The sequence below is a fragment of the Aythya fuligula genome, chromosome 11 (assembly GCF_009819795.1).
Source record: "Aythya fuligula isolate bAytFul2 chromosome 11, bAytFul2.pri, whole genome shotgun sequence".
NCBI lineage: Eukaryota > Metazoa > Chordata > Aves > Anseriformes > Anatidae > Aythya > Aythya fuligula.
The window spans coordinates 20,797,950-20,824,487 of record NC_045569.1 but is presented as its reverse complement, the minus strand read 5'-3'; the positions used below and the strand labels follow the sequence as shown (position 1 = coordinate 20,824,487).

General features: G+C 59.7%; 1 protein-coding gene across 7 annotated transcripts; it reads left to right on the top strand.

The window, feature by feature from the left end:
• Window positions 1-2,393: 2,393 nt before the first annotated feature.
• TLE3 (TLE family member 3, transcriptional corepressor) lies at window positions 2,394-24,815 on the top strand. 7 transcript variants are annotated; one of them, XM_032195192.1, is made up of 21 exons: window positions 2,394-2,511; window positions 3,052-3,170; window positions 3,297-3,397; window positions 3,584-3,647; window positions 4,304-4,348; window positions 11,114-11,176; window positions 11,546-11,620; window positions 16,428-16,629; window positions 17,682-17,698; window positions 19,623-19,742; window positions 19,947-19,997; window positions 20,089-20,244; window positions 20,374-20,506; window positions 20,675-20,856; window positions 21,575-21,651; window positions 21,824-22,073; window positions 22,172-22,419; window positions 22,635-22,782; window positions 23,778-23,928; window positions 24,328-24,404; window positions 24,550-24,815. In XM_032195192.1, exons 2-21 carry the CDS (start codon window positions 3,147-3,149, stop codon window positions 24,655-24,657), a joined length of 2,292 nt encoding a protein of 763 aa, XP_032051083.1. In that variant the 5' UTR covers window positions 2,394-2,511; window positions 3,052-3,146; the 3' UTR covers window positions 24,658-24,815. The 7 variants fall into 7 exon arrangements, with proteins under 7 accessions (XP_032051083.1, XP_032051080.1, XP_032051082.1 ...); XM_032195189.1 differs by having other exon boundaries at window positions 20,675-20,871; XM_032195191.1 differs by having other exon boundaries at window positions 16,425-16,629.
• Window positions 24,816-26,538: the final 1,723 nt, after the last annotated feature.

Sequence of the window (26,538 nt, the reverse complement as noted above, 5' to 3'; positions counted from 1 at the left end):
ACCCCGACCTGATGGGCACAGGGCGAGGAGCGATGGGCAACCGAGTGCCCAGCAGGCTGCGTGGGCTTGTAGGGCTCAGCACCATCGGGGGAGCTTCTAGGGGGCTGCTGGGGGGCTGCTGGGGGGCTCGGACCTTTGTGGTGGGGTGGATGTGGTGGTGGGACTGATGGGCCCTTGTAGCCCCCCAGGAGCAGCGGGAGCCTTATGGGATGGGCAGGGGGTTTTCCAGGCTGCCCTTGGTCCTGTGCTGCTCCTCGGGGTGCTGGCGGCCTCGGGAGCCCCGGCTGGGGGGCTCCAAGCACGGTGGGCAGGGGGTGCCCCAGGGTCGGTGGTGGGTGCTGGGGGCTGGGCTCTGGCACACTGAGTCCTGCTGGGATCTGCTGGCAGCTACTGCCAGCTCCCCGCCGTGACAAAATAAAAATAAGAATTAAAAATGAAATAAAAATGTAAAGAAAAAAAGAAATAAAAAATAAAAGAAAACTTTAAAAAATAAAAAATAAAATGAGAATAAAATAAATTTTTTAAAAAAAGAAATAAAAGTAAAATAAAAATTAAAAAATAAGAAGTTAAAATAAATAATAAAATGAGAATAAAATAGAATTTAAAAAAGAAATAAAAAACAAAATAAAAAAATAAAAATAAAGAATACAAATAAAATAAAACATTAAAATTAGAATAAAATAAAATTAAAAAAAAATAAATAAATTACAAAAAAATAAAAAGGGGGGGATTATAAAAGCAGCAGGAAGGCGGGAGGCGGGGGGGGAGGCGAGGAGCCGCTGCCATCCGCACAGGGGGGGCTGGGGTTGGGGGGGGGGCGGGGGGGGGCAGCAGCGCGGCGGCTCCGGCTCCGCTTTGCGAATCCGTCCCGGGTTTTGCGGCGCGCCCCCTGGCCCCACGTGGGGCACGGCGGCCCCGGGAGCGGCGGCCAATGGGAAGGGGGCGCGCGGGCAGCGCCCGGCCCCGCCACGGGGCGCGCGGCAACCGGCGGGGGGGGGGGGCAAGGGGCGGCCCCCGGCCCCCTCGGGACCCCCCCGGGGACCCCCGCAGGGACCCCCCGGGACCCCCCCTGGGGTGCCCGGGGCTGCACCGCCAGGGGGTCCCCGGCCCCCCGGTACCGACCCGGGAGGGGGGGGGGGGGGGGAGCAGAGGAGGCGCTGGGGGCAGGCCGGCGATGGGCTGGGGCTGGGGGGGATTTTTCTTCTTTTTCACCCCAATTTTTTTTTTTTTTATATATATATATATTTTTTAATTTAAATCGCTCCGTTTCATTACGAGGGAGCGCCAAAAAAAAAAAAAAAAAAAAAAAAAAAAGTAAAAAAAAAAAAAAAAAAAAAAAAAAAAATTAAAAAAAAAAAAAATTAAAATATTCCTTTGATACACAAAATCAAATTGATATTTAGCCTCTGCTTACTTTTTTATGCATGGCTCCCTTCGCCGCGCGGTAGTGACAGATTGTTTGAGCTGGGAGGAAAAGCCATTCAGAGCTAATTAAGCAGCCATTCCGGGCACTATTTGCAAGCGGGAGGCTGAAAAGCAGAGGCATTTGTCAGCGCTCCGGCCCGCGTGGTTTTGATTGACAGCTCCGCCGCCGGAGTGGCAGCCGCGCCGGCGCCGTCCAATGGGGCGGCGGGAAGCGGCCGCGCCGTGCTCTGATTGGTCCGAGGGGGGGTTTGAGTGACACTTGCCCCCACGTGGGGCGGGGAGGCTCCGGGTGACGCGCGGCGCGGGAGCCATTTTGTGCCGCCGGGACGGGGCCGCGGGGCTCGGCCGGGAACGGGGCCGGGATGGGGACGGGACCGGGGCTCCCCCGAGCGCTACGGGGCTGGGACCGGCGGCGGAGCCCGGTGGTTCCCCGGGAAAGGGGTGCAGCGGGGCGGGCAGCCGCTCCCGAGGCTCCTTCCCGGCTTTTTTTCCCTTTGTGCCGACCATTTTACCCCCGTTCGACCTCAAACACCATCAAAAAATTAAAAAAAACGGGCAAAACCCATAAAAAAAAAACGCCAGCCCCGCCGCCGCCCGCTCGGGGCCGTCCCGGTGCCGCCCGGTGGCGGGGCCGCCCCTCCCGCGCTGCCCATTGTGACGTCCCCTAGGGCGGCGCCCAATCAGCGGCCTCCCCCTCCGCCCCCACGTGGGTTCCCCGCGCTGCCATTGGCCGCCTGCGCTCCGAGGCCGCCCGGGCTGCGGCCCCGCCCAGCGGCGGGCGCGCTCCGGTGGCGGCGGCGCGGGCCGCGTGCTCCGGGGCTGCCCCAGTCCGCGCGCGGCGGCGGCACCGAGCGGCGGGACCCGGCCCCGGCCCCGGCCCCGGGAGCGCCCCCAGACACCGCGACCCCCGCCGCGACCCCGACCCCCCGGATCTCTTCTTGGCCCCTCTCCGCCCCCCCCCCAAAACCCCAGCATGGCCCGAGGAGCCCCGGAGCCGCCGCCGCCGCCGTTCCGGAGCTGAACCGAGAGCGGAGGAGGAGCGGAGCTGAGCGGAGCGGAGCGGCCGGTGCCGGATCGCTCGGATGTGTACGGCCTTCTCCCCCTCCTCCTCCTCTCCTCCATGGCCGTCGTGCTCCGCCGTTAGTTCCTGGCTTTGCTTCCCCCCCTTTCTCGCCCAGGACTACCTCGGGGGCTCCTTCCTCGCCGCTTTGTTTTGATTTTTTTTTATTATTATTATTACCTTTTTTGGCTGATTTTTTTTTTTATTATTATTTTTTTTCCTGGTTTCGCTCTTGGAGTGGGGAAGGGGGGGGGGGTTAAAGCCCGGCGGCTCGGGCGGCGGCGGCAGCAGCGGGGCTGGCCGGGCTCCGCGGGTGCGCAGCGCCTTCCCCGGCCGAGCCGCGCGGTGCGGAGCCTGCGCCGGGGGGCGAGCGGGGCTGGCCGGGCCCCGCTGCTTTTCTTTCCCCCCCCCCCCCCCCCCCCCCCCCCCCCACACCCTCCTTTTCTCCTCCTCACCCCTCCCGTTTTCTCCTCTCTCTCTCTCTCTCTCTCTCTCTCTCTCCCCCCCCCTCCTTCCTCGCCTCCTCCGCCCCCCGCACGGACTTTCCTCTCGTCTCTTTGTTCCAGTTCTCGGCCTCTCCGGGAGCGCTCCGTGGCCGGCGGGCAGCAGCGCACGTCGCGATCGCCGCGGCTGGCTCCAGTGACCGCGCCCCAGCCCGGCCATGTACCCCCAGGGCCGGCACCCGGTGAGTCCCGGACCCCCCCTTTCCCTTTGCTGAGCTTCCCCTAATTCCCTTTCCCCCCCCCCCCTCCACCTCTCCACAAGCCGCTGAGCGTCCCCCCCCCCCCCCCCGCTCTCTCCCTCCCCGCAGGCTCCGCACCAGCCGGGCCAGCCGGGCTTTAAATTCACCGTGGCCGAATCGTGCGACCGGATCAAGGACGAGTTCCAGTTCCTGCAAGCCCAGTACCACAGGTGAGCCTTGGGAAGGGGGGGGGGGGGACACCTTAAAAAAAAAATAAAATAAAAAAAAAAAAAAAAATAAAGGGGGAGGGGGGGGGGGTGCCGTGGCGAGCTGCGCCCCGTGGTGGCTGGTGGCTGACGGCCCCCCCCCCCACACGCACACACACCCGGTTGTGCTTTGCTTCCCCCCCCCCCCAGCCTGAAAGTGGAGTACGACAAGCTGGCGAACGAGAAGACGGAGATGCAGCGCCATTACGTGATGGTGAGCGGCGGGCGGGGGGGGGTAGGGGGGTGGAGGGGGGGCGGCCCCGCCGACGAGCCCCCGGCCGAGGGAGGGGTGGAAAAGAAAAGGGAGAAATAAGGAGGGGGGGGGGTCGCCATCGTGTGTCTCACCCCCCCCGTCCCGCCCTGCGGTAGCCCAGGCTCGGGGTGGCAGCGCTGAGCCCCCCCCCCGGCTCCCAACCGCAGGCTCCTAATCGCTGGGGGGGGGATGGGGGGGGGCGTGGGAACACCGGGACCCCCCCTCCGGTACCCCCCGGACCCCCGGTGCTGCCCCCGGGTCCGGTCCAGCCCAGCCCTCTGCGTGCCCCCCCGGGCCGGCTGGGGGCTGCCACCCCCCCCCCGGAGCCCTCCAGCCCCCGACCCCTGGGTTTGAGCCGCTTCGTGCCCTGGGGGGGGGGGACACGGGAGGGCCGCGGGGTGTCCCCGGGCGAGCTGCTGCCAGGGCGAGCCAGAAACATCTGCTGGCTGTAAGGTGTCATTTCCTCGGCTGCCAGCACGGCCCCGACCAGGATGCTTTCTGGTAATGACCTTATGCAAACGCCTCCTGGTAAATGAATTCAAATTCACCTTGGCTCCTTTTTCTTTCTTTTTTTTTTTTTTTTTTTTTTTGGTGTGTGTTTTCTCTCCCTCCCCCAGTACTATGAGATGTCGTACGGTTTGAATATTGAAATGCACAAACAGGTGAGTAATGGGGAGGGGGGGAGGTGGGGAGGGGGGCTTTCCTCTTGCCCTTTTCTCAACGTGTTTGGGGGGGGAATTAGACCCTGAGCAGTGAGGGGGGGCGAGGGCAGAGTCGGGGAGGTGGCTCCAGGGGAGCCTCGGGGCCCGGCAGCCCCGTTTGGCGGAGCAGATTTGGTGTGTGCGCTCGGGGAAAAACTCAGATTTTGGAAATCTGTTTGCGTGGGGTGCCAGGAGGTGCGTGCCCGGTGTGGTGGGTTCCCGGTGCTTGGAAAATGGGGATAAAATGGGGATAACCTGGAGCCTTCCCCTCCGGCTTGTTGGCGCAAAGCGCCCCGCTCTGAGGTCAAACCCCGACCCTCGCGGCGCCGTGGCGTGAGACTTGCAGGGAATTATCTTCGGGATACCGATAGCTGCTGGTGTGTTGCTCAATGGCACGGGTTTGTCTTTGCATCTGGAAAAATGAAGCAATGTTCGGTGCTTTTTTTTTTTTTTTTTTTTTTTTCCTTTGGGTCTCCTCTAATATGTAACTTGCCCGAAGGAAAAATATAGAAGGCCGGAGCAGAATGCGGTGTGCTACCTTGATAAGATTACAGTTAAAGAGCCTAAAGGCTGGGCACATGATGGTAAAACTTAAAGGAATAAAGTTATTATTGAGATTAGACCTGATTATTTGTGCTGCTGCTGCTTACTGGTTTTAGAAGTAGTTCTAATTAAGAACTGAAGGCAGATACAAGTTGACATCAACTTTGCAACTCGCAGATCAGCCCCGTTCAGCTCCAAAGTGGTTTTGCTTAATAGCAGCATCGCAGTCCTGCCTATGGAAGTGTCGTTAGCAGATGATTAAATTCAAAGCAGCGTGTCTGGGAGTCTGCCTCTCCTTCACACACGGTTCCCTTCGGCTTTTTGGTGTGTAGTCACAGAGTAGCACAAATAATTACTGCTTAGCCGTCAGGGCTTTTTGTTGTGCTTTTGTTTGGCTTGGGTTTTTGGTTGTTGTTGCTGTTGGGTGTTGGTTTTTTTTTTTTTTAATGTCTTCTTCCATGCAGATTATCCCAACTCCCTTTTCTCTGTCGCTTCTGCCCGGCCAGAGGTGTCTGTGTGAGGCTGCTTTGCCTCGGGTGCCTTCGGTGGTGGTGTGGCCCGGGATGCCCCCACGTGCAGGGCTGGTGCCCGCTGCCCTGGGAGCTCTCTGCCAGCCTTGCTCTGGGGAAGCCGCACGTTTTATCGCCTGTTTGCTGGTGCTGTGATGGTTTGGCCCCATGCAGGTGTCGAAATGTCGCTGTTTCTGCTGATGGGAGCTTAGGAAAGCAGTTGCTGTTCTCTGAGATGTTGCACCAGGGATGGCTGCCTGCAGAGCCCTGCTCCAGGAGGGGCTGTGCTGCTGGATGGGGGCCGGCCGCTGGCCTTGGCTTGGTGGTGTGTTGGTGGGATGCTCGGCTCCTTCCGTGCCATGATGTGTCCCCGTGCATCGTGCCTTCCCTTTGGCCTCAGGTCTGGGGCAGTTTTGGAGTTAACAGAAGAGCCCCGCTGCGCCCATGGGTGCTTTTTGGCAGGGAGGCAGGGGGTTGCCCTCACCACCTCCCACCTGGATGCTGCAGGAGGGCAGCGAGGGCCGGTGTCAGCACCCCGGTGCTGGGGACCCCGAGACGTGCCGGGGGCTCCTCTGGGGGTGAATCGCAGCGGGCGAGCGTTCCCGGGGTGCCCCCAGCCTGTGTTGCTCCTGGTGCCATACACTGCGTGCCTCGTGCTTGTTGGGTGAGAAGTTTGGGGAGGCGAAGCTGCCTCCTGCTTCAATTGACAGCAGCATGCGTGGTGCCGGAGGAAAACACCGCGGCGAGCCCAGCGCGCTTCCAGGCCAAAACCGGGTGGGAACAGGCACGGGGCTGGGGACGGAGCCAGGACCCGGGGTGCTGAGCCCCTCCTGGGTAGCCCCGTGCCCACCAGAGCCCGGCGTGGCCGTGTTGGGTCCGAGCAAGGAAGTTAGGGGCTGACCTGTTGGGCGGTTGCCTCGTGTTTATCCGCGCACAATCAAGGAGGCTGAAGTGCCTGAATTATTCATGCGGTGTCCTGCCCTCCAGACTTGACTGCTTGTGATTACATCTGCTTGAGACAAACATTGATGGATACTTCATCTTTAAGCAAAAGGGGATTGTCTGGCTGTGGGCTTATATAACAGATTATCTCTTCTGTGCTGAATATTAAGCGCGTGCATATGCGCCCGGGTGCGCGTTTTGTGTCGTGTTTTTTTCCCCCCCCCCCCCCTTTCTTCTCGTTTTGTTTCTCGTTAAGAAAAAAATGCAGTTTCATAAACAAGTCCATATGCAAGGAAATATTTAGGAAGTGACTACCCACTTTGTTGCATGTCAGGCAGTCAATCGCTCCTTACATCGGCCTGGCGGTGAATGCAGCGCTCTGTTACCCCGCTCGGCTTCCCCGGCGCGGGGCTGCTCAGGGCTTCCCTTCCTAAACCCCGGCGAAACTCTTTTTAAGGTTAATTGATTTTCACAAAGAGCCCTTCTTTCCCGTGTTGTTTCGGCATTGTTTTTGTTCAGATCTGGGCAGATAATCGCCAGACGCCATCCGAGGGAGCAACGATTCCAAAAGAAAAACTAATTTTGCGTTGGGAAACAGGACACCTCCGAGGGGGAACCTTTGTGCCGTGTGGTTGTTTTTTTTTTTTTTTTATTTTTGTATTTTTTTTTATGGCTGAGAACTCTCCACATAAGCACTTCTTGTTTTCGTGCTTAAACACTTAATGCTTTGGAACAAACCTAAACCCTCCTGACACTTCCCTGGGAAGAGAGGCTTACTTTTTTTTTTATTTTTTTTTATTTTTTTTTCCCCCCTTTTCTAGAATATTCCAAGAACACAATATACTTTCTGTCATGCTCGTTAGCGAGGAGTGCCAGGTAATAATTTGCTAAATACTTCGGAAGCCAAGTAATTTGCTAGGGTGATGCTTTCAGGGCTCCCAAGGTAGGAGCGAGCCCGTGCCAGCCCGCTGGAGCTGCGGGTGCCCCCGGCTGGGCTCTGCCCCCCCCCAGCCCGGCCTCTGGCAATGCCGTAATGAGGGGGGGGGCGCCCGCCCCTCGGCGCCCCCTCCCCGAATTTAATTCTCATCAGCGAAGCTCTCCACTTTGCTAATAACGATAGCAGCCACAAATAGCTTTCAACATGCCATTGACAGCCCGGTTGGAGAGAGCACTTGAAATAGTGGTAGACAGCTGAAAGTACCCATAATTGTGTGCCGGAGTGAGAACCACACTGCTCAAGGGCCTGATTTTCATGTGCTTAAAGAGACAATATCCTGGCTTCAACAAACGCTTCTGGTGCTTCACGGCTGGTGTGATTTACTCCTCGTCCTCCTCCCGCGCCGGGCTGGGGCAGAGCCGGGTGCGGAGCTGGGGCATGGCCGGGGGGCTCCGGGGGGCTCCTCGCCCTGTGAGCCGGGGTGCTGGGGGCTCACCGAGGGGCTCTTAAGGCTGTTGTGGGGTGTTTTGTGGAGGGGATGGAGAGCTGGGGCTGTCTCGTGCTTGGTGCTTCCTCTCTGGTGTTGTCCCACCTGATTAAGTCAGCACGCCGGGGAGGGCTGGGGTTCAGCAGGGTGCTGGGGGTGATGCAGGCACTGCAGATGTCTAATAAAAAAAAAATCAGATAAATCACAAAAAATGCTCACGAAACGCTGAGCCGGAAGCATTTCTGGTGCAGCAGCAGGTCGGATCCCCGGTGGGGCTGAGGGCAGAGCGGGATTAGTGGGGATTTGGGGTTCTCCTCGCCCTTTTTACCTGCTGTGGGCATCCCTGCTGGGGCTGAGCATCCCTCGGGGGGCTCCGGTGGGTGTCGGTGCTGCCAGCACCCCGCACGGCTCCTGGCTCTCCATCCTCTGCTGTGGACAAAGCACACGGTGCGTGCCGCGGGGATGCGGGGCCAGCCATCGCCATGGCAACCCCGTGCCACAAATAGGGATTTTTCATGGCTGGAGCTGCCCGCTGGGGCTGGGGGGGGGGCTCCGCAGGGCACGACGAACGGGGAAGGTGTCGGGTGTGGAGCCCTGCCCTGATCCCGCAGCCCCAGAGCATCCCTTTGTGCTGCCAATTAAACTTCTAACGGGGACAACTGGAGTTTAATGTGCTGGGGAAGGGGAAAAATTGAAGTGAACAAATATTTAAAGATTATCGAGTCTCCTGCTAACGGGAACTGTGGCGGTTGTAGCGTTTCGGACATTAATGTATTCTTGCTTGCTGAATGTGGGAGGTCTTTTTTGTAGGGGATGAAGCTTTTCTTCAAGTCTTTGTTGGAAATTTGGGCGAAATTGGACTTGAATGGCCGTTCTTGGTGCATTTTGTGTGTCTGGGTGGTGTTAGTGCTTGGCAGCGCCCAGGGAAGACCCAGCAGCAGCTTGCTTCTCCCTGGGCTCCCCGCAGCCTGTTGGGGTGCAGGATTCTTCCCTCTGCACCTAAACGACCTGCCCGACGCTCAGCCCGAGGGGCTGCTCTTGCTGACACTGGGGTTCTCCATTCAAATCAGGACTGAATTTGTTCTGGAACCTGCCAGGAGCCAGCAGAAAGGAGCCCACGCATCTGCTCACGGAGAGCGATCGCGCTGGAGGAGCCATACACCGAGCGCTCGTGGCATCCAGAATCCAATCGGCTTCATCAGAAGGAATAAATATTTAATGGGGCTGCAGTTTATATAGAGTCTAATCGATCTGTCAATGCCAAAAAGGCCTTGGGAGAGCTTTCCCTATGGCTGAGCAGCGGGCGGTGCAGCCCCGGGGTGCTTTCCCGTGGCACTGCTGCTCCGGAGCAGCCCCATGCGGGGCTCGGCGGGGTTTTTCTGGCTTAATTCCTCGTGGATTTGGCGTGAGGACAGAGGTGCTGCTGCCTGGGAGGTGCAGGCACTGAGAGGCTCCTGCTGGAAGGAAGGAGCACCCTAAGTGCACCGAGCACGAGGCGAGCCTTGCGTCCTTGCTTTCAGGTCCATTACGCTCCTGGTGGCCGCGGCGCTCGCCCAGCTGCGGCTAATGCACCTGAGTCGCCAAGGCAGGAGCTGGGAGATGCCTCCTGCTTGAAATGCAGCACCAGCCGATTCCCATGACCTCTGAAAGGGCTAATAAAAGCATCAGGTGTCATCTGATCGCCGCGATGCTTTCTGAAAAGCCGGCGTCCAGAAATACCGCCGGCGCTTTGAAGTCGGAGCGCGCGGTGCCCGCTGCAGGTGCTGCCTCGCTGCTGGGTGTTTCTGAGGGTTTATTTGGGGGGTTTGGGGTCCTCCTCGCGCGTTGCTGCCCCTTGGTTTTCCCGTTGGTTCTTCCCCTGCCTCTGCTCCGTCCCTCAGAGCAGCGTTGAGTTTCTGCTGTGTTTTTTTTTTTTTTCTCCTCCCCTGTAAACGATCAGTTTGGATTTCTCGCTTTTACTGCAGCCTTTGGGGAGCAGGCGGGGGCGAGCCCCTCTCCGTGTGGCACCCGCAGGGGCTGGGGCTGCAGCGGGGGGCTCTGGGGAGCACGCGGGGGGGCTCTGAGCTGGTGCTGGCCGATGGTAAGCGAGACCAGGTAATCGCTTCTGCCTTACTGGTAACCGCTCGGGGCTGTCGGGAGGAATTCCTCGGCGTTTGATTGTGCTCCAGGGCTCCGCTCTGACCATTGTTGCGGCGCTGAAGCCTTACGGCTGCTCAGGAATTGTTTGAGTTGGACCAGAAGCTGTTTTAACAGCTGCTGCGGCCAGCAAAGCGGCTGGCGTTAACTCTTGGGATCCGGGGCATGCTCTGCCCCGGACCGGCCACAGCTCCCCATCCGTCCCCTGCTCCTGCACAGCTCGGGCTGTGCCGGGCACCGGATTCCCGTGTGGAGGTGCCCTGGAGAGGATGAGGCCCCCCTACAAGCCTTTATCCACGGCTTGGCTGCCTTCACCCTGCGGGGTGGGAGCATCCCCGGGGCGCTCGGTGCGGGCACGGCGGTGGCTCCCAGCACTGGGGGCTGAGATGCAAACTGCTGACTCGCCTGGAACGCGCGGCGGGGTTTGTGCTCAAGGAAAACGTTATTCCCGGCTAATGGAGACGTCGCAGAAACCACAGTTTGACAGCCTAGGCTGTTATTATTAAACTCCTAAATAATGTGGTCAGGCTGACAGGTGGGGATGGTTACGGGTTGAATATCTGGGGTGTGACGTAAGGATGGCAGCAGTAACCCCAGCGGCTGCGCTCGGGGTGGGGAAGGAGCCCGATGCAGCTGGGATCGGAGGAAACCATCGGCCACGTGTGACACCGTCCAAGGTCACTGCTGGCTAACTGCTTGGTGCTTGGGGTGGCCTCTGCCTCTGTGTTTGCAGAGGTTTCTGGTAGAACACAGCCCTGGAAAATGGGCGGTGGGGCTGGGCTGCCACCCGTGTGTCCCTCGGGTGCGCCGCGCCGCACCCAGCGCGGGGCCAGAGCGGTGCCAGCACCCGGGCACCGCATTCACTCGGACCTTCACCATCTTCATTCCAGCTTCAGGAGTCGTGAAGCTGCCAGGGCTGGCTTAATGCTGCACGGTCCCATGAGAGGAATGGGACCGAGGTGCCAGAAGGGGGGAGCAGCCCCTGCCCCGTGCTGCGGGCACGGTGCGCCCCGTGCGCTTTTGCTGTGCTCTTGGGGAGCCGCTTCCTCCTGCGCCGCGGGGAGGGGATGGGAGGGGATGCAAATCTCTGCTGCTGCTGCTGGGAAGCCCGGCGCAGTCTGCAGGAGGCAGCTTCGTGCTAACCCGTGCCTTTTCTTCTTCCCTTTTTTCAGACAGAAATTGCTAAAAGGCTGAATACAATTTTAGCGCAGATCATGCCTTTTCTGTCACAAGAGGTAAGGACGTTTCCGTGCCCCGGGTGGGGGCTGTGCTTCCCCAGGGAACCTTCCCCCACCAGAGCAGCTTTTTGCGGGGCTGGGGTTGGTTTGAGGGAAGCGGGGCTCAGTCCCCCGTGGGTGCTGTAAAACCTTTGGTGGGGAAGAGGGGGGGACCCCGGGAGAGGCTTCGTGGGCTCTGCTGTGCCCAGACTGAGCTGGTGATGTAAAACCAGCCCCCTGCCTGTCATGGGCAGGGAAAAGTGTAAAAAAATTAAAAACAATAATAAAAAAAAATGAAAAGGGGGGGGATCAGGGTGGCCCTGGGGCACGGGGGGGACCTGTCCTGGTGCCACGTGTCCTGCTCTGACCCAGCCTCTGTCCCCGCAGCACCAACAGCAAGTTGCACAGGCTGTTGAACGTGCCAAGCAAGTGACAATGACGGAGTTGAATGCTATCATCGGGGTACGTGGACTTCCCAATCTGCCTCTCACCGTGTGTATACCCCTTTTATTCCTATCATTTACCATAACCAGAGGCAATCCTGCGCTCGGGCGGCGTTAGGGAAGGGCAGCTTGCGCTGTCCCAGCCCCCCCCCCGATCCGGCACTGGGCGAGGTGGGGTCGCAGCCAAATTCCCCCCCAGCACCAGGCAGCACCAGGAGCCCCCCCTCCAGCCAAATGCTGCTCGTCCCCGAGGCTGGGGGGCGTCCGAAGGGAGCTGAGCAGGGCCCAGGTCCCCCCAGCCCCCCGAGCCCAGGCTTGCCTCTGCCTGTACTGTTGATGTGAAATGTGCTGTAAGCTTGCCGGAGTTGTTCCATGCATTGACTTACCCGCTTCGGTGTGGCCGGGGTCTGTCGAGCGTTTTTAAGGCTTAACGACTTTAATTGTCTCTTTAATTGATGCAAAGGTCTCGGTCCTGCAGGAAACCTGCTCCTGTCGGAGCTCCCCTACGCGGGGCAGCGCAGTCCCCGAGCAGTGTCCTGGCCCGAGAGCTCTTTTGGGGCTAGCTCTTGGTTTTCTGGAGAACATTTAATTTTTTTGGAGCATTGTTTTTGGTTTTCTATAGAACATTTATTTTATTTTTTTGAAGCAACTGTCTGCGCTTCTGCCTTAGGGTACAAGGGAGCTCCCTGCCTGCATTTAACCCGCTCTCCTTCTCCCACTGCTGCACGGACGCAGGGGCAGAAAGCTTCTTGCAGCAGCTGCTGCACGGGGAGCCCAGAGCTCTCGCTGCATCCTGCGTGTCCTGGGAAACGTGCAGAGCGTGTCCGTGGTTTTCCCTTTTAACGGGCGGCTGTGGGGCCGGGCAGGGGCTGGGGGAGCTCGGCGCTGCTTCGCTGCTCCTAGCCCTAGCCAGGAGGCAGGCAGCTAGAGGCAGATATCGGAATTCAATTAAGGTAAACGAGCGGGGCCTGTGACCCCCATTTTCAAGGTAATTGCTTCCTCGGAGCAGAGCTAAGGCGAGTGTCGTCCCGCCATTAAGCAGCCAGCCAGTTAATTGCTCTGCCTGACGAACCTGCACGAGGCAGGAGGTACGGGCAGAGGAGAGCGCGGGGCTGCACGGGGTCCCCGGGGAGCAGGCACCTCGTGGCATGGGGCTTTGGTCATCCCGTCCCCAAAACCAGAGCTTTTTACCCTTCACCAGAGAGAATTTCTCCCCGCACCGCCTTGTTGTTGTAGGGTTTTGGCGTGGGGAGGGTCGCTCGCGTGTGTCCGTGCTTCTGGGGTGGGAGAGAGCAGCCCGTGGGGTGTGCACGGCCCCCGCACCCCGTGTCCCCTGGGGACAGGGTGGGGACAGCGAGGACAGGGTGGCTTCGCTGTCCCCGCGGGGCCTCGCGGCCAGAGGAGGTGGCTGTGTTTGTAACCGCGCCAGCAGGTGCCCAAAACAAAACCGACCGGCACAAAAAATGCACCAAACCATTAAAACCTTTTTTTCGCCCCTTTTGAGGTCAAGAACTGTTAATTTTATGCATCTAGGCCATTGTCTCACAGTTCCTCTGCTTCAGGCTTCTGTGAAATTGAGCCCTTGATTTGGTTATAGCTCTGGAAATGATTAGACTACTTTACTAAATTTAACGCAAGTGGTGAACTTAAGTGGTGAACCATTAAATCGGTTAACAAAGGCATGAAGCATGATGTACATAATCCAATTAAAAACACTCTACGTACAAGATATTCCTTGCCAGCCTTTCTCGTAAACCGTAACCTCTTCATATCTTAACCATATTTGTCTGGCACACGCCGGGAGACCCCAGGAGGAAAAGGGCTCTGCGCCTGCGCCTCCCTCGCCGCCTCCTCTCGCTTGGCCGGGACCCGGGGCTGAGCGGTGCTCGGTGCCCACCCTTGCTCCCAGCCCCCTGCCCCAGGAGGGCTGCAGGGTGCCACGGGGAAGCTGCCCGAATCCCCGGGTGCTCCCCGGTGCTGGGTGCCCGGTTTGAATCCCCGGGTGCTCCCAGCACGGCCAGCAGTGGGTGCCCAGTTCGGGGCTGAGGTTACGGGGATGGTTTTGGGGTGGTGGAGGTGGCCGAAGAGCTCCTGCACCCCGTCAGCCCCCAGCTTGAAGCTTCGCCCATGGGGCTGCTTGGCAATGAACCCCTTGGTGATGTGGGGTTTGGAAACTGCCTTTTTTTTGGGAAGGAACGAAGGTGGGGAGGGATGGTACTTTTTGGCAGAGCAGGCACAAAGCGAGGGGCATTGCTTCACTCCGCTTCAGCCCCCTGCTCCGTGGACACCCGGGCAGGGTCCCCCCTGCTGCGGGGTCCTCCAGGATATGGGATTCGTGGTGGGATGCGTGCTCACAGCTCCATGGGCTCACCTGTGTGGATGTGGCAGAGCAAAGCAGCCGGGAAGGACGGAGCTGGGAGCGCAGCGTGGGCACCCTGGGCTCGTCGTCCCTTTGGCACCTTCGGTCCCTTCGGCGAGGGAGCTCCTGAGGTGCCTCCTGCTCACTGGTTCCTGCCTGCCAAAGGGAAGGAAAATGACTCTTAAACATTATTTTAAGCTGTGGTGGGACGTCGTGGCTTGGTGCTCATTTCCACCCCTTCGCCCAGTGGCTCGTACCCCATGGGGCCGGTCCCACGCAGCTCAGCGAAGCGTTGGCTGGACGTGTTTGCCAGCAGCTTGAAAAAAAAAAAAAAGAAAAAGAGAAAAAAAAAAGGAAGAAAACAGCGTTTTTCTGCTCCACTGGAGGGAGAGGCTCAGGGGGCTGAGCTGTCCTGCCTGCCTCGCTCTGCCCCACCTGGGTGCTCGGAGGGGCTGTGCTGTGTCCCTGGTGTCCCTGGGCTGTGCCAAGGCTGCACCCTCAGCACCGTGCGGGGTCTGCCCGTGCAGGGGGGTGCCCAGGGCTCCCTGCCCTGCCTGCAGGGCTGCTGCTGCCCCTTGGAGCTGGCTGGAGGAGCATCCCGAAACCACGCTTCTGCCCGCCGTGGAGAGACGAGGAGAAAGCGTTGGATTTGGGGGCTGGAAAGCATCCGGGGAACGCTGCGGTCCCACGGCCCGAAACGGGTGGAAATCATGAAGGGCTGGGATCGTAAAGGGCTCACTGATTTCCCTACGAGGCCAGGCGCTGTGCCTCTCACTTGGAGATGGGAAGGATCGATATCGGGGTGCTGGCAGAGCCATGGGGCTGGGGACCCCCTCGTGAGCCGTGGTGCCCCCTGGTCCTGCCAGCGCGGGCTCCTTGAGCTGCTGCCTCGTGCGTGCCGGACTGAGGGCGTCTGCGAGCTTTTGGAGGGCCTGAGGATGCCTCCCCCTCCCTGCACCATGGATGGAGCAGCCCAGCAGAAGTCCGGAGCTCCTGCTTTTGAGGATGAAACGATTCGTGCCTTTTCCCTGCCGGCGCTGCGGGTGCCTAATTGCCTTCTGGATTCGGCTCCTGCCACAGCCGAGACCTTTGCGCTGCCCGGAAGAAGCTGCATTTGGAGATAATGCGTCTCCTCGGCCCGAAACTGCGACTGCTTACTTTCCAATCTGACCCCGGGTCGTGTGCTGGGTGGGGATTTCCCTCTCTCCTCGCACCGGGTTTAGAAACCCAGCCCAGCTGCGAGCGGCGGGCAGGCGTGGGCTGCCCACCCCGAGCTCTGCCCGGCCCCTGCGCTCCTTCCCCCAGGAATTCTTGGGGCTGTGCCCCAAAATATGGGGCTGTGAGGGCTGCTGGGTGCTGTTTGTGCCTTGTTCCTGTGGATTAAACCAAAGGGGGCCGTGATGGTGCTGGCAGCAGCCCCGTGCTGCCTGGGCATCGCGGTGCAGCCGGGGCCCTGGTGTCAGGATGCAGGACAGCCCCTGCCTGCTGCTGTCACCTGGGCTTCATGCAGGGGTCAAAACCCCTTTAGAGGTTTCTCAGAAGACCCCTGCCCACTCTGTGTGCCCCCATCAGGGTGCCCGTGGGGGTGCGCAGGCTGGCGGTGCGTCTGCTCGCCGTGCCACAGGACCCTCACCCCCTGCTTGCCCCCTCAGCGACCTTTTGTGCCACGTTTGGTGGCACTGGGGAGGGACAAGATGTGGCTGGTGCCAGCACAGGCTGGCAGGGGAGAGGTGGGGGCTCTGCTGGTCCCCCCCAGCCCCTCGTTCCTGGGGTTGGTGCAGCAGGAGGGGTGGAGATGCTGGTGCCGGGGAGCCTCCTGGCCAGCCTGCTGCTGTCCACGGTGTGGGGAGGTGGAGCAGGAGCTGTGGAGATGAAATTTGGTGCTTGGGAGCCAGGCTTGGAGCAGTAACCCCCTAACTCAGATCTCAGCCTGCTTTCTCCAGGCAGGTTCATTTCTGACCCAGAGGTGCGAGGGATGCGGCTCCTCCTGTCCCTTCCCCTCCCCAGAGCCTCAGCTCAGCTCTCCCCGGGCACACCATGGGATGGCTGGGCCAGGGGGTGCCGGCAGGGTTGCAGAGTGGCAAAAAGGGTCACCTGCAGCTCGGGCGTCCCCTGGGCACTCTGCTTTTGTCCCTGTGCTCTGGCTGAGCGGCCCCTGCTCCAGCCAGAGCCGTTCCCTGCAGCGCGGGTAGCGCTGATGCTTTTGCTTCTGTCTGTCGGGGAGAGCAAAACCAGGCCTGCAGCGACGATGCAGCTCACCTCGCATCGAGGATGCATCCCGTGCTGTGGCTGGGACCACCCCCGGGGTCCCTCTCTTTCGGGGTCCCTCCTGCTAACGGGGCTTCTCCTTGCAGCCGGCCTCACCTCCCGGCGCCGCGCGCCTCGGGGATCCTACGGGGTGGCTCCAAGCCTCCCCAGTCCCGCTGCCCCCTCCCTCCCCGGCTCACTGGTGGTCTCATTGCAGCAGCAGCAGCTCCAGGCTCAGCACCTCTCCCACGCCGCCCACGGGCCCCCGGTCCAGCTGCCGCCGCACCCCTCGGGCTTGCAGCCTCCCGGCATCCCGCCCGTCACCGGCAGCAGCTCGGGGCTGCTGGCGCTCGGCGCCCTGGGCAGCCAGGCACATTTGGCCGTCAAGGACGAGAAGAACCACCACGACCTGGACCACAGAGGTGAGAGCCCTACCCCCCCCTCGTCCCTCTGCTGCTTGGGGTTGTGGGGTGGTCCCAAAACGGTGCCGGAGCACCCCCTGTGCGCGGCGGCGCTGCCTCCAGGTCACCCAGGGGTGCCCGGTGGGTCAGAGCCTGCTGGGGTTTGAGGGGTGTCACGGGGTGGGGGGGTTGGCTCCAGATTGCTCCTTTCTGTGCCCGTTTAGGACAGGGAAGGCAAACGACCCGGGAGGTGACACTGATGGGTTGAGCCCTGTCGGGTTGATTCGCTCCCGTGGCCCTGAGCTCGCCCTCGAGGCTGAGCCCTGCAGGCACGGAGCTGTGCAGTGATGGCAGAGCACCCCTCCTCCTCCTCTTCCTCCTCCTCCTCCTCCTCCATCACCATTAGAGCTCTGCTCAGAGGCTGTGATGGCCTGGAAACCGGTGATGTTCACTATCGTGCACGTTTTTTTCTTATTAGCAATAAATCATTCTTTTGGGGAGGAAAAAACAACGCGCGGGTTCCGCTGCAAACCAAAAGCGGTGCAGGTTTTCCCTGCAGCGCTGTGTTAGCATGCAGGACCTGTGATCTTTTCCCCATCACTGTGAGGTTCCCACACATGTTTGTCTCCCCGTGAACACCAGCAGGAGACAGATCCTGGTAGCAATTACCCAGTTCCCTTCGTTTTCCTGCACGGCTCCGAGTTACCAGGAGGTGCCAGGGGAAACGGGGCCGTGTAAACGCGCACGGACCCTGCCGGGTTCGTCACCTTGGCTGTCAGGACCCCGTCCCCATGCCCTTCCCTGGGCCTTTCGATGCCTTTCCTCGATGCTTTGTGCATTTTGCCATCTGAATGAGAACGGGCAGGGGGGGAGGAGGTGGCACGAGGGAGGGAGGTGGGTTTGCAAGCGAAGCCGAGCGGAGCCCGGCGTGGGCTGAGCTCGGGCAGGGCACTGCAGCGGGGAGCCCCTGGGTTTGTTGTTCCTGTTCTAAGCCTCATTCTAACCGCTGTTGTTTTTGTGTCTTCTTTTTGTTTGGCTGTGACCTCGCCTCTGCCACCGGCTGCCTCTAAAAGAGCGCGACTCGAGCGCGGTGAGTCCCGTGCCCCCTTTCCTCTCCATCCCAGTGCCAATGGCTGCGCGGTTTTGCTCCAGTTATCACATTAAAAAGCAGCCTCCTGGGCGTCACCTCGGGGGACGCCTTTCTGATGGGTCTTATGAAAGAGAAAAGGGAAAAAAAAAACAGGCGAAATCCCCACCCCGTTACGGGATGTGATCACTGTGCTGGGCTCGGACCCCCCCGGGGCTGCGGCGCGCCCCCCACGAGCGAGCGCGGATAAAAAAAAAACTCCTTCAGCGATTAGGAAAGCTATTTTATTCCCGATCACTCTCCTATTATCTTGGGTCATCTAATCTGCCGGGCCGGTTGGGGCTATTACGCCGTGTTAAGTAGGACTCGGAAGGTCAAGCAGTTAACTAACCAGCTCAAGAACCGTGCTCGAGGGCAACTGCCACCTCCAGCACTGATTTCATTTATTTTTAATTTTTTTTTTTTTTTTTTTTTTTTTGGCCCTGCCTTAATGGCAGCGGCGTGGCTCTCGCTACGGCCAGGGGCTGCTTTGTGGCACGATGGGGGGCTCGAATAGGCTGGGGGGGGGGACGTTCAGCCCTCGCCCCCCACCCCGGGTGCCTGCTGCCCGCATCCCGCAGCCGAGCTGCCGGCACAAAGCCCGGCTGAGCCGAGGCTTTGCAGCGATTTCCTGCCATCCGTGCACGGCCCCGGCCCCTCGCTGCGGAGGGGCCCTTGGAGAGCCGAGGGCGGATGGGAAGAAAAGTGCTATTTAAGATGGGGGGGGGGGGGAGAGAGGGGAATCGGGCATCATTAACCTGCCTGCTCGCAGGGGCGGGGAGGGGGCCGTGAAAGATGGGAATGTTCCCGATCTATAAAATAAAACACGGGGCATTCCCCGGGGAGGTTTAATGCGCACGATAATCAGAGTTAGTCATTCATATTTTCCTAGCCTTGCCTGAGCAATAAAAAATATTTAGTTTCTTGGCGGCGCGCCAGCAGAAGGCTGAATGGATCGATGCCTCTAAATGCTTGACATGATTCTCTGGTAGCTCCGAGGTTTTTCAGCATGACTGCCTGAGAAGAAAGACCCCGGTGTTATCCAAAGCTGCTTATTGGGTACCGAGGAGAAACATGAACTGCTTTAGTTCTCCCTTTCAGAAGGAAAAGAAAGGCAGGCAGAGGGGCTTAGAAACAGCTCTGCTTAGCAGGGGTGGCGAGCTCCACGTTGCGACCAGACGCGCGGTGACGGCGATTGCTCCTGCGGCTCCCAGAACCTAATTGAATCCCATCGCCCCGGGGCCGGGCTGCCGGGGTTCTGCCAGCCCCGGCACCACTTCCCCGTTCCCGTTTTTTGCTCCCAGCTCAGAGCTGGTGGGCGAGGGGGGTCCCTGGTGGGGCCACGGCCTCGGATGTGCCCGGGGCTCCTGCGCAAAACCCCAGCGAGCTCGGCTCTGCCGCCAGGCTCCTGTTGCCGGGTGTTTTTCCAAATGTTTTTTGAATGCCCTTTGGCTTGGTGGAGCTCGGCTGCTGCTGTGGCTGAGATAAAGCAGCTCTCCAGCCGCCGGGCCCCGCTCTGCCCTTTGCTCCCCTAATAAAACCCGGGGACGAGGTCCTGGCTCTGCTGCCACCCCAAGCTCTCGAGGGCTGGGGTTTGGTGTCCCTATTTACCAGCAGCCTCCCCAGCTTCCTCGCAGGGTTTTCCATTCAGAACACCGGGCAGCTCCTCCCTTCTCCCTGCTTTTTTGGGGCAAACGGGCTCGGGTGCCCACGAGCAGCCGCGTGGGGCTGGAGGCGATGCCGGGGGCTCGCCTGCCCCTGGGGTTTTGGGCTCTGGGGCTGGGTTCTGGGCTCGGTGCTGTGCCTTTTGGGCTGCTGCTCTCCAAGCCCCTGAGTCTTTGTGCTCGCAACTCAGCCGTGCCTGCTGTTTTGTTTTATTTTTTTGCAGAATAACTCCGTGTCGCCCTCGGAAAGCCTGAGAGCCAGCGAGAAGCACCGGAGCTCCACAGACTACAGCATCGACTCCAAGAAGCGGAAAGCGGAGGAGAAGGACAGCATGAGCCGATATGTGAGTGGCACGGCACGGGATGTGCCAGCAGGGGCGGGCACTGCTTGTTCGGGCAGGGCTTTGGGTAAAAGAAAGCTGGGTTTGGGCAAAACGTGGTGAACGCGGGGTGGATGCGCCCTGCCTGGTGCTGCTGGGGGGGGGTTTGGGGTTTTTCTGCGGGGGCTTCTGTGGGGTTTTGGGGCGCTGACTCCTGCTGTGTTCCAGGACAGCGATGGTGACAAGAGCGACGACCTGGTCGTCGACGTCTCCAACGAGGTGAGCCGAGCAGCGTTTCGGGAGCTCTGCGTGCTGGGGTGGGGGCCCAGGGGATGATGCCGGGGTGTGAGCGCTTTCTCCCCTCCTGCAGGACCCCGCCACCCCCCGGGTCAGCCCGGCCCACTCCCCCCCGGAGAACGGCATCGACAAAGCCCGCGGGCTGAAGAAGGGGGACGCACCGAACAGCCCGGCCTCGGTCGCCTCCTCCAGCAGCACTCCCTCCTCCAAGACTAAGGACCTGGGCCACGTACGTGCCGTGCCCTGTCCCCTGCCTGGGCTTCCCGAGCAGGGGATGCCCTCCTGTGGGTGCTGGTGATTGAACCTCATCCTTTATATGTGTTTTTTTGTTTTTTTTTGGGGTCCCTTCTCCATCCAGAACGACAAATCGTCAACGCCCGGCCTCAAGTCGAACACTCCGACGCCGAGGAACGACGCCCCCACCCCGGGGACGAGCAGCACCCCGGGGCTGCGGCCGATGCCCGGCAAGCCGAGCGGCATGGACCCTCTGGGTGGGTACCCCCGGGGCTCCCTAGGTCTTTGGGGTGGGATTATCGGGGACCCACCCCAGCTCGGCACGAGCCCCGTGCGCTTTGCATGGGGACGATCTCCACGGGGACGATCAGGGGGTGGCGCAGCCTTTGCGCCGCGTCCCCCTGACCGCATCCCTGACCCTACAGCCTCAGCCCTGCGGACGCCCATCTCCATCGCGGGCTCGTACGCGGCCCCCTTTGCCATGATGGGGCACCACGAGATGAACGGCTCGCTCACCAGCCCCGGCGCCTACGCCGGCCTGCACAACATCCCCCCGCAGATGAGCGCCGCTGCCGCCGCCGCCGCCGCCTACGGCCGGTCGCCAATGGTGAGCTTTGGAGCTGTACGTAGCACTTTTAGCTCCTTTTTTTCGCTCACGGTGGGCGCGGGAGGGGTTTGGGGATGTTTGGGGGCTCCCCTGTGTTGGGTGGGGGAGTGGGGGTGATCCTGGCCGGCTGTGGTTTGATTTGGCTGCTGGTGAGGGGTGCTGGGCACGGGGTTTGGGGTGTGCACCTTTGGGTACCCCTCTGCATTGGGGTATCCTGGCCTGAGTTCATGGGAAAACCACTGCACAGCCAGCTTCCCCTTCGTTCAGACCCCCGTGGGTTGACCTGTGTGGAGCCAGGAGTTGGGCTCGATGATCCGTATGGGTCCCTTCCACCTGGGGATGTTCTCTGATCCCGTGATTAGTACTGTTAAATGCCTCATTGTGTGTTTTTAAAACCCAAACACAGTCAGAACGAGAACTAAAGCACTGCCATTGCTGCAGGGTTTGGGGTTTCTGCAAAACTGGGGCGCAGCTTCCCTGCTGCCAGCCCAGGGACTTGGGAACGGTGTGGGGAGGGCGAGCGAGCCCCACGCTGCTCCTGGAGGGCCTGAAATCTTTGGTTATCTCCCCAGTCCTTCCCCTTTCTGGTGGCGTGGGGGGTAAAATCACAACCAGCTATTGAGCAATTGTGGGCAAACGGGGAGCTGCGGGGCTGCGATGGGGCTGCACGTGCACCGTGCCCAGCTCGTGCCCCCCTCACCACGTTGTCTCCCGGCAGGTCGGCTTCGATCCTCACCCACCCATGCGAGCCCCCGGCCTGCCCACCAGCCTGGCGTCCATCCCCGGAGGGAAGCCGTAAGCACCTTTAGGGTTTTCTGCGGGGTTGGGTGCGGGGTTTCTCCAAGGGGGTCACCGCGGTCGAGTGCGGGTGACCCCCAATTTGGTGGTGCCCCCAGCGAGGCCGTGCTGCGTTTCAGCACTCCCATTTCCCAGGGCTGACCCCCGCGTGTCCCCCCTTTTTCTGCAGAGCCTACTCCTTCCACGTCAGCGCCGACGGGCAGATGCAGCCGGTCCCTTTTCCCCACGACGCCCTGGCCGGCCCCGGCATCCCGCGGCACGCCCGGCAGATCAACACGCTGAGCCACGGGGAGGTGGTGTGCGCCGTCACCATCAGCAACCCCACCCGGCACGTCTACACCGGCGGCAAGGGCTGCGTGAAGATTTGGGATATCAGCCAGCCGGGCAGCAAAAGCCCCATTTCCCAGCTCGACTGCCTGGTAAGGGGTCGGGGGGCCGTCCCCGTGCCGCCGGCGCGCTGCGCGGTGCCCCCAGCCTCGTGCTCACGGCATCCCCGTGCCCCCACTGCCTCCCCCAGAACAGGGATAACTACATCCGCTCCTGCAAGCTGCTCCCCGACGGCCGCACGCTGATCGTGGGGGGGGAGGCCAGCACGCTCACCATCTGGGACCTGGCCTCCCCCACGCCCCGCATCAAAGCCGAGCTCACCTCCTCCGCCCCCGCCTGCTACGCGCTGGCCATCAGCCCCGACGCCAAAGTCTGCTTCTCCTGCTGCAGCGACGGCAACATCGCCGTGTGGGACCTGCACAACCAGACGCTCGTCAGGTGAGCGGCCGGCACCTTCCCTGGGCTCCCCGTGTGGGTTTCCCACCTGCTCGGTGCGGGGACAGCCCTGGAGGTGCAGCCCGGGTGCTGGTGCGCGCGGTGATGCCCCCATCCCGCAGCTTCCCCAGCTCCCTTGAAGCGAGCGACCTCCGTGGGTTGTGCCCTGCCTTCCCCCTTCAAGATTTGTTTTTTTTTTTAATTATTTTTTCTCCCAGGCAATTCCAAGGCCACACGGACGGTGCCAGCTGCATAGACATCTCGCATGACGGTACGAAGCTGTGGACGGGGGGGCTGGACAACACCGTGCGCTCCTGGGACCTGCGGGAAGGGCGGCAGCTCCAGCAGCACGACTTCACCTCCCAGGTGAGCCCTTGGGCTCGTGGAGCCCTCGTGCAGGGGTTTTCTGTCCGTGAAAACTGGGCCTTCTTGCTCAGGATGGCCCCAGAAGCAGCTGGTGCCTCCATGGTGATGGAGGGAAGCTCTTCCTGCTGGGTGCGTGCTCTGCACAGCCCTGGATCACTTGGTGCCTGCATGTCCTGGGTGCCTTGGGTGTAATGCAGGAGCATGTGAGGCAGTGGGAGCTGTGGGACACCCCTGGCTCTCATTTTAGCCCCTCTTTTGTTGCTTTTTCACCTGGTGCAAGACTGGGCTGCCATAAGGAAAGCAGTGTTCGCACCGGGATGCTGGAGGAGCCCGGTGCGTGGGGTGGGAGCAGGGCATGGGCAGCTGTGTGCCCCTGGAGACCTCCCAGAGCCCTCTTCCAAAAAAAAAAAAAAACAACCCAAAAAAAACCCATCTGGGACCTCACAGCCCCTTAGCAAATGTGTCCATCCCATGGGGCTGGCCCCCCGAGCTTTTGCATGGCTCCAGACCCCTGATGTGTCCGTGCTTCTCCAAACCCTAGGAGCCAAAACTCGCAGCTCACGTAGCCGTGCTGCCATCCACGCTGAGCCTTTCTGTTCTGGACATGCCAGACACACTTTTTGTCCTAAATGTCAGCACCGGGAGTGCTGTCCCTGCAGGATGCTGCTGGGTGCCTGGTGCAGACCCGCAGCAGGGCCCCTCCTGCAGCTCCCATCTCTGCCAAGCCCCGTTCCAGCTCTGGGATGGGTGATGATTTAGGACAGGGCTCCGTCCCTTCCAGCTTGCCAGGTCGTTTCTCTTCTGAATCTCTGGCTTTGCAGTCAGCTCTGTGAGCAAAACCAGGTTAAAATCAACCAGAAAAAAGAAAGAACAGAGCGGGGTGGGTGGAACTGGGGGAGCTGCGGCACGGCACAACTGGTGCTGTCCCCCCCCGGTGTCTCCTGCAAAAGCTGGAGAGACAAAAACCCCGCTGAGAGCCCCCGTCTGCCCCGCAGATCTTCTCGCTGGGGTACTGCCCCACGGGCGAGTGGCTGGCGGTGGGCATGGAGAGCAGCAACGTGGAAGTGCTGCACCACACCAAGCCCGACAAGTACCAGCTGCACCTCCACGAGAGCTGCGTCCTCTCCCTCAAGTTCGCCTACTGCGGTGAGTGGGGGGCAGCGGGCGCTGCGCTCCCATGGGTGCCCCGGGGAGCCCTGGGGCTGCGCACGAGGTTTTGGTGCTGGGAGGGGGCTGAGCACGGAGGCTGCGGGCAGGGTTTGTCCCCGTGAGGGTGCCGGTGGGGTTTTTGCCGTGAAACAATCCTGCAGCTCCACCTGGTCGTGGTTCTGAGCCCCCACAACGCGGGGAGGGCGAGCCGCGGGCCGGCTGCGTGCGCAGGGGGTGGCAGTGCTGGGGTGGGCGTCCAAAAACTCCCCATTTCCCAATTTTTCCCAAACCCTTTCCCAAGTGTGACCCGTTGGGGCTGGGAGAGGGGTGTCCACCCGGCTCTGGTGCCGGGGTGGGCAGCTTGGCCCCTGCTGACGCCGTCTGCTCTGGCTGCAGGGAAATGGTTCGTGAGCACGGGGAAGGACAACCTGCTCAACGCCTGGAGGACGCCCTACGGAGCGAGCATCTTCCAGGTGCGTGGGTGCTTTTTTGGGGAGGGCACGGGGGGGTGGGCAGCTCCTGGACCATCCCAGGGGCTTCTAGGATCGGTGTAGCATCATCGGGCCACCACGTTGACCCGATTCCTGTTTTTTTTTCCCCATGCCCTGCTCCTTCCAGTCCAAGGAATCCTCGTCTGTCTTAAGTTGCGACATTTCAGCGGATGACAAGTACATCGTCACGGGCTCTGGTGACAAGAAGGCCACGGTCTACGAGGTCATCTACTAGCCGCGGAGCGGAGCGGGGCTGGCGGCGCCGCGCGCCGTGCTGCAGCCGGGCGGTGGCAGGGCTCGGCGCACGGAGGCAGCGGCCGGGGGCTCGGCCACCGACGGGCGGCCCGGGATTACACACGGATTTATTTGGAGGTCTGCAAATATGGCACACATTGAAGCCCTAAACGACTTTTGGTTTTGGTTTTAGGGTTTTTGTTTTTCTTTTTTTTTTTTTTTCCTTTTTTTTTTTTTGGTTTTCTGGTTCTTTCCGTCTGCGCTTTGGTGGCACTATACAGGACTTATTTTTTTATTGTGACTTTTTTTTTTTTTTTTTTTTTTTTTTTGGTGCATCCTGCATAAGACTTGTGAAAAATGTAAATAACCGGACTAGTAAATAGCATTGGAAGGGTGGGGGACCCCTCCCGGTACACTAGGTGTGTATTTTTCGTCTGCTGTAATTGTATTCCACTGATGGTTTTGGTGGTGGCAATTTTTTTTTTTTTTTTTTTTTTTTTTTCCTTACCCCCCCAACCCCCCAGCCCCAAAGCGTCCTTTTGGGACGCGACCTGGACATGCAGCGTGTAACCAGACTGAGCAAAGATGTCCACTGGTGAAAGTTGTTCCTACTGTCGTACACGTGCGTTGTTCGGTGTGTTAGTCGTGTTCGGACGCTGTACGGACTGCGGTGAAGTCGGTCGGATCCTCAGCTACTGACGGGACATCAGCAAAACAATCACGTTTTTATATGGATTTTTGTGCTCGTATGTTTGAAGAAAAGGGGAAGCCCGTGATCCGGGAATCATCTGCTCGAGCCCTTCTTGGTCTTCGGACATAAGCAATGAGGAGTGATTTCAAAGAAAGCATAGTAAATTCAGCTCAGGGAGCCACGAAAGATAATAGCAACTTATGTGTTTTGTATTCAAATGAAAGTAAAGAATTAGAATTGATAACCTTTAAAATACAGTTTTTTAAAGCAAAGTTTACTAACAAGTAGGGTTTGTGTGTGGTGGGGGGAAGGGGCTGGCTTTGGTAGGGTCCTGTGGCTATATGGTCTTGTGTCTTCTGGTATATAGGTTCCGATGAAGCAAAACCCATCCCCGCACAGGCCTGCATTTCAGCATTTTGTACTAAAGGGTAAAAAAAAAAAAAAAAGAAAAAAAAAAAGAAAAAAAAAAAAAGAAATAACGGGAAATAAAAGTATTTGTGTAGCAGAAGTGCTCACCCTGTATTGTAGCATATGGAAGAGAATTTTTATACTACGTTTTTAATGGATTATCTTTTAATTTTTTTGATTTTTAACCTGGTCAAAGCCCGCGTAGGGTCGAGGTGAGAGCTGCCCGCTGGGGACGGGCGGGCCGTGAGCTTCGGATGTGTGCCTCCAGCATCGCCTCCCTCCGGCCAGCGCGGCCGCTTCGGGGGGAGAGGATTTGGGGTGGAAAGGAGATTTCCTGGAAAATGTGTCTTTTCCCCTTCAGGATGGCGTTTCTGAGATTTTTTGCCCTTTTCTGCTCCAAACCGAGGGAGATGTCCCAGGCAGAGCGCGGCTCATTAGCGCTCGCTGTGCCCGGCCGGAGGAGATGGGATTGCTCTCGTGCGCTAATTACCCGGCAAGGAACGGAGGAGAAAAAAGCTCTTAAAAACTGCATTTAAGGAAGGCGGCTCTGAGGGTGGTTTGGCCGAGAAAAAGGACTGGAAAAGCCTGGAAAAGCTCGTTCCCAACAGCCCCCTGCGCTCCTGGGCTTGGTGATGCTGTGGGGCACCAGCGGGGACGGTCCCAGCAGGGGCATTTGCATCCCCCCAGCCCTGGTACAGCCTCTGGGAGCATCCCCATGTCTGCAACATCAGGAAAAGGGTCGATAGCTCTGGAAATTGGATGGCAGCTGCCCCCTGCCCTGAG

Coding starts and splice junctions, on each gene's coding strand:
- TLE3 (XM_032195185.1), top strand. CDS start 3,147: ATGTACCCCCAGGGCCGGCACCCG. Junction 4,349..11,113: donor ATATTGAAATGCACAAACAG/GTGAGTAATGGG, acceptor CCCTTTTTTCAG/ACAGAAATTGCTAAAAGGCT. Junction 20,872..21,574: donor CAATGGTGAGCTTTGGAGCT/GTACGTAGCACT, acceptor GTCTCCCGGCAG/GTCGGCTTCGATCCTCACCC.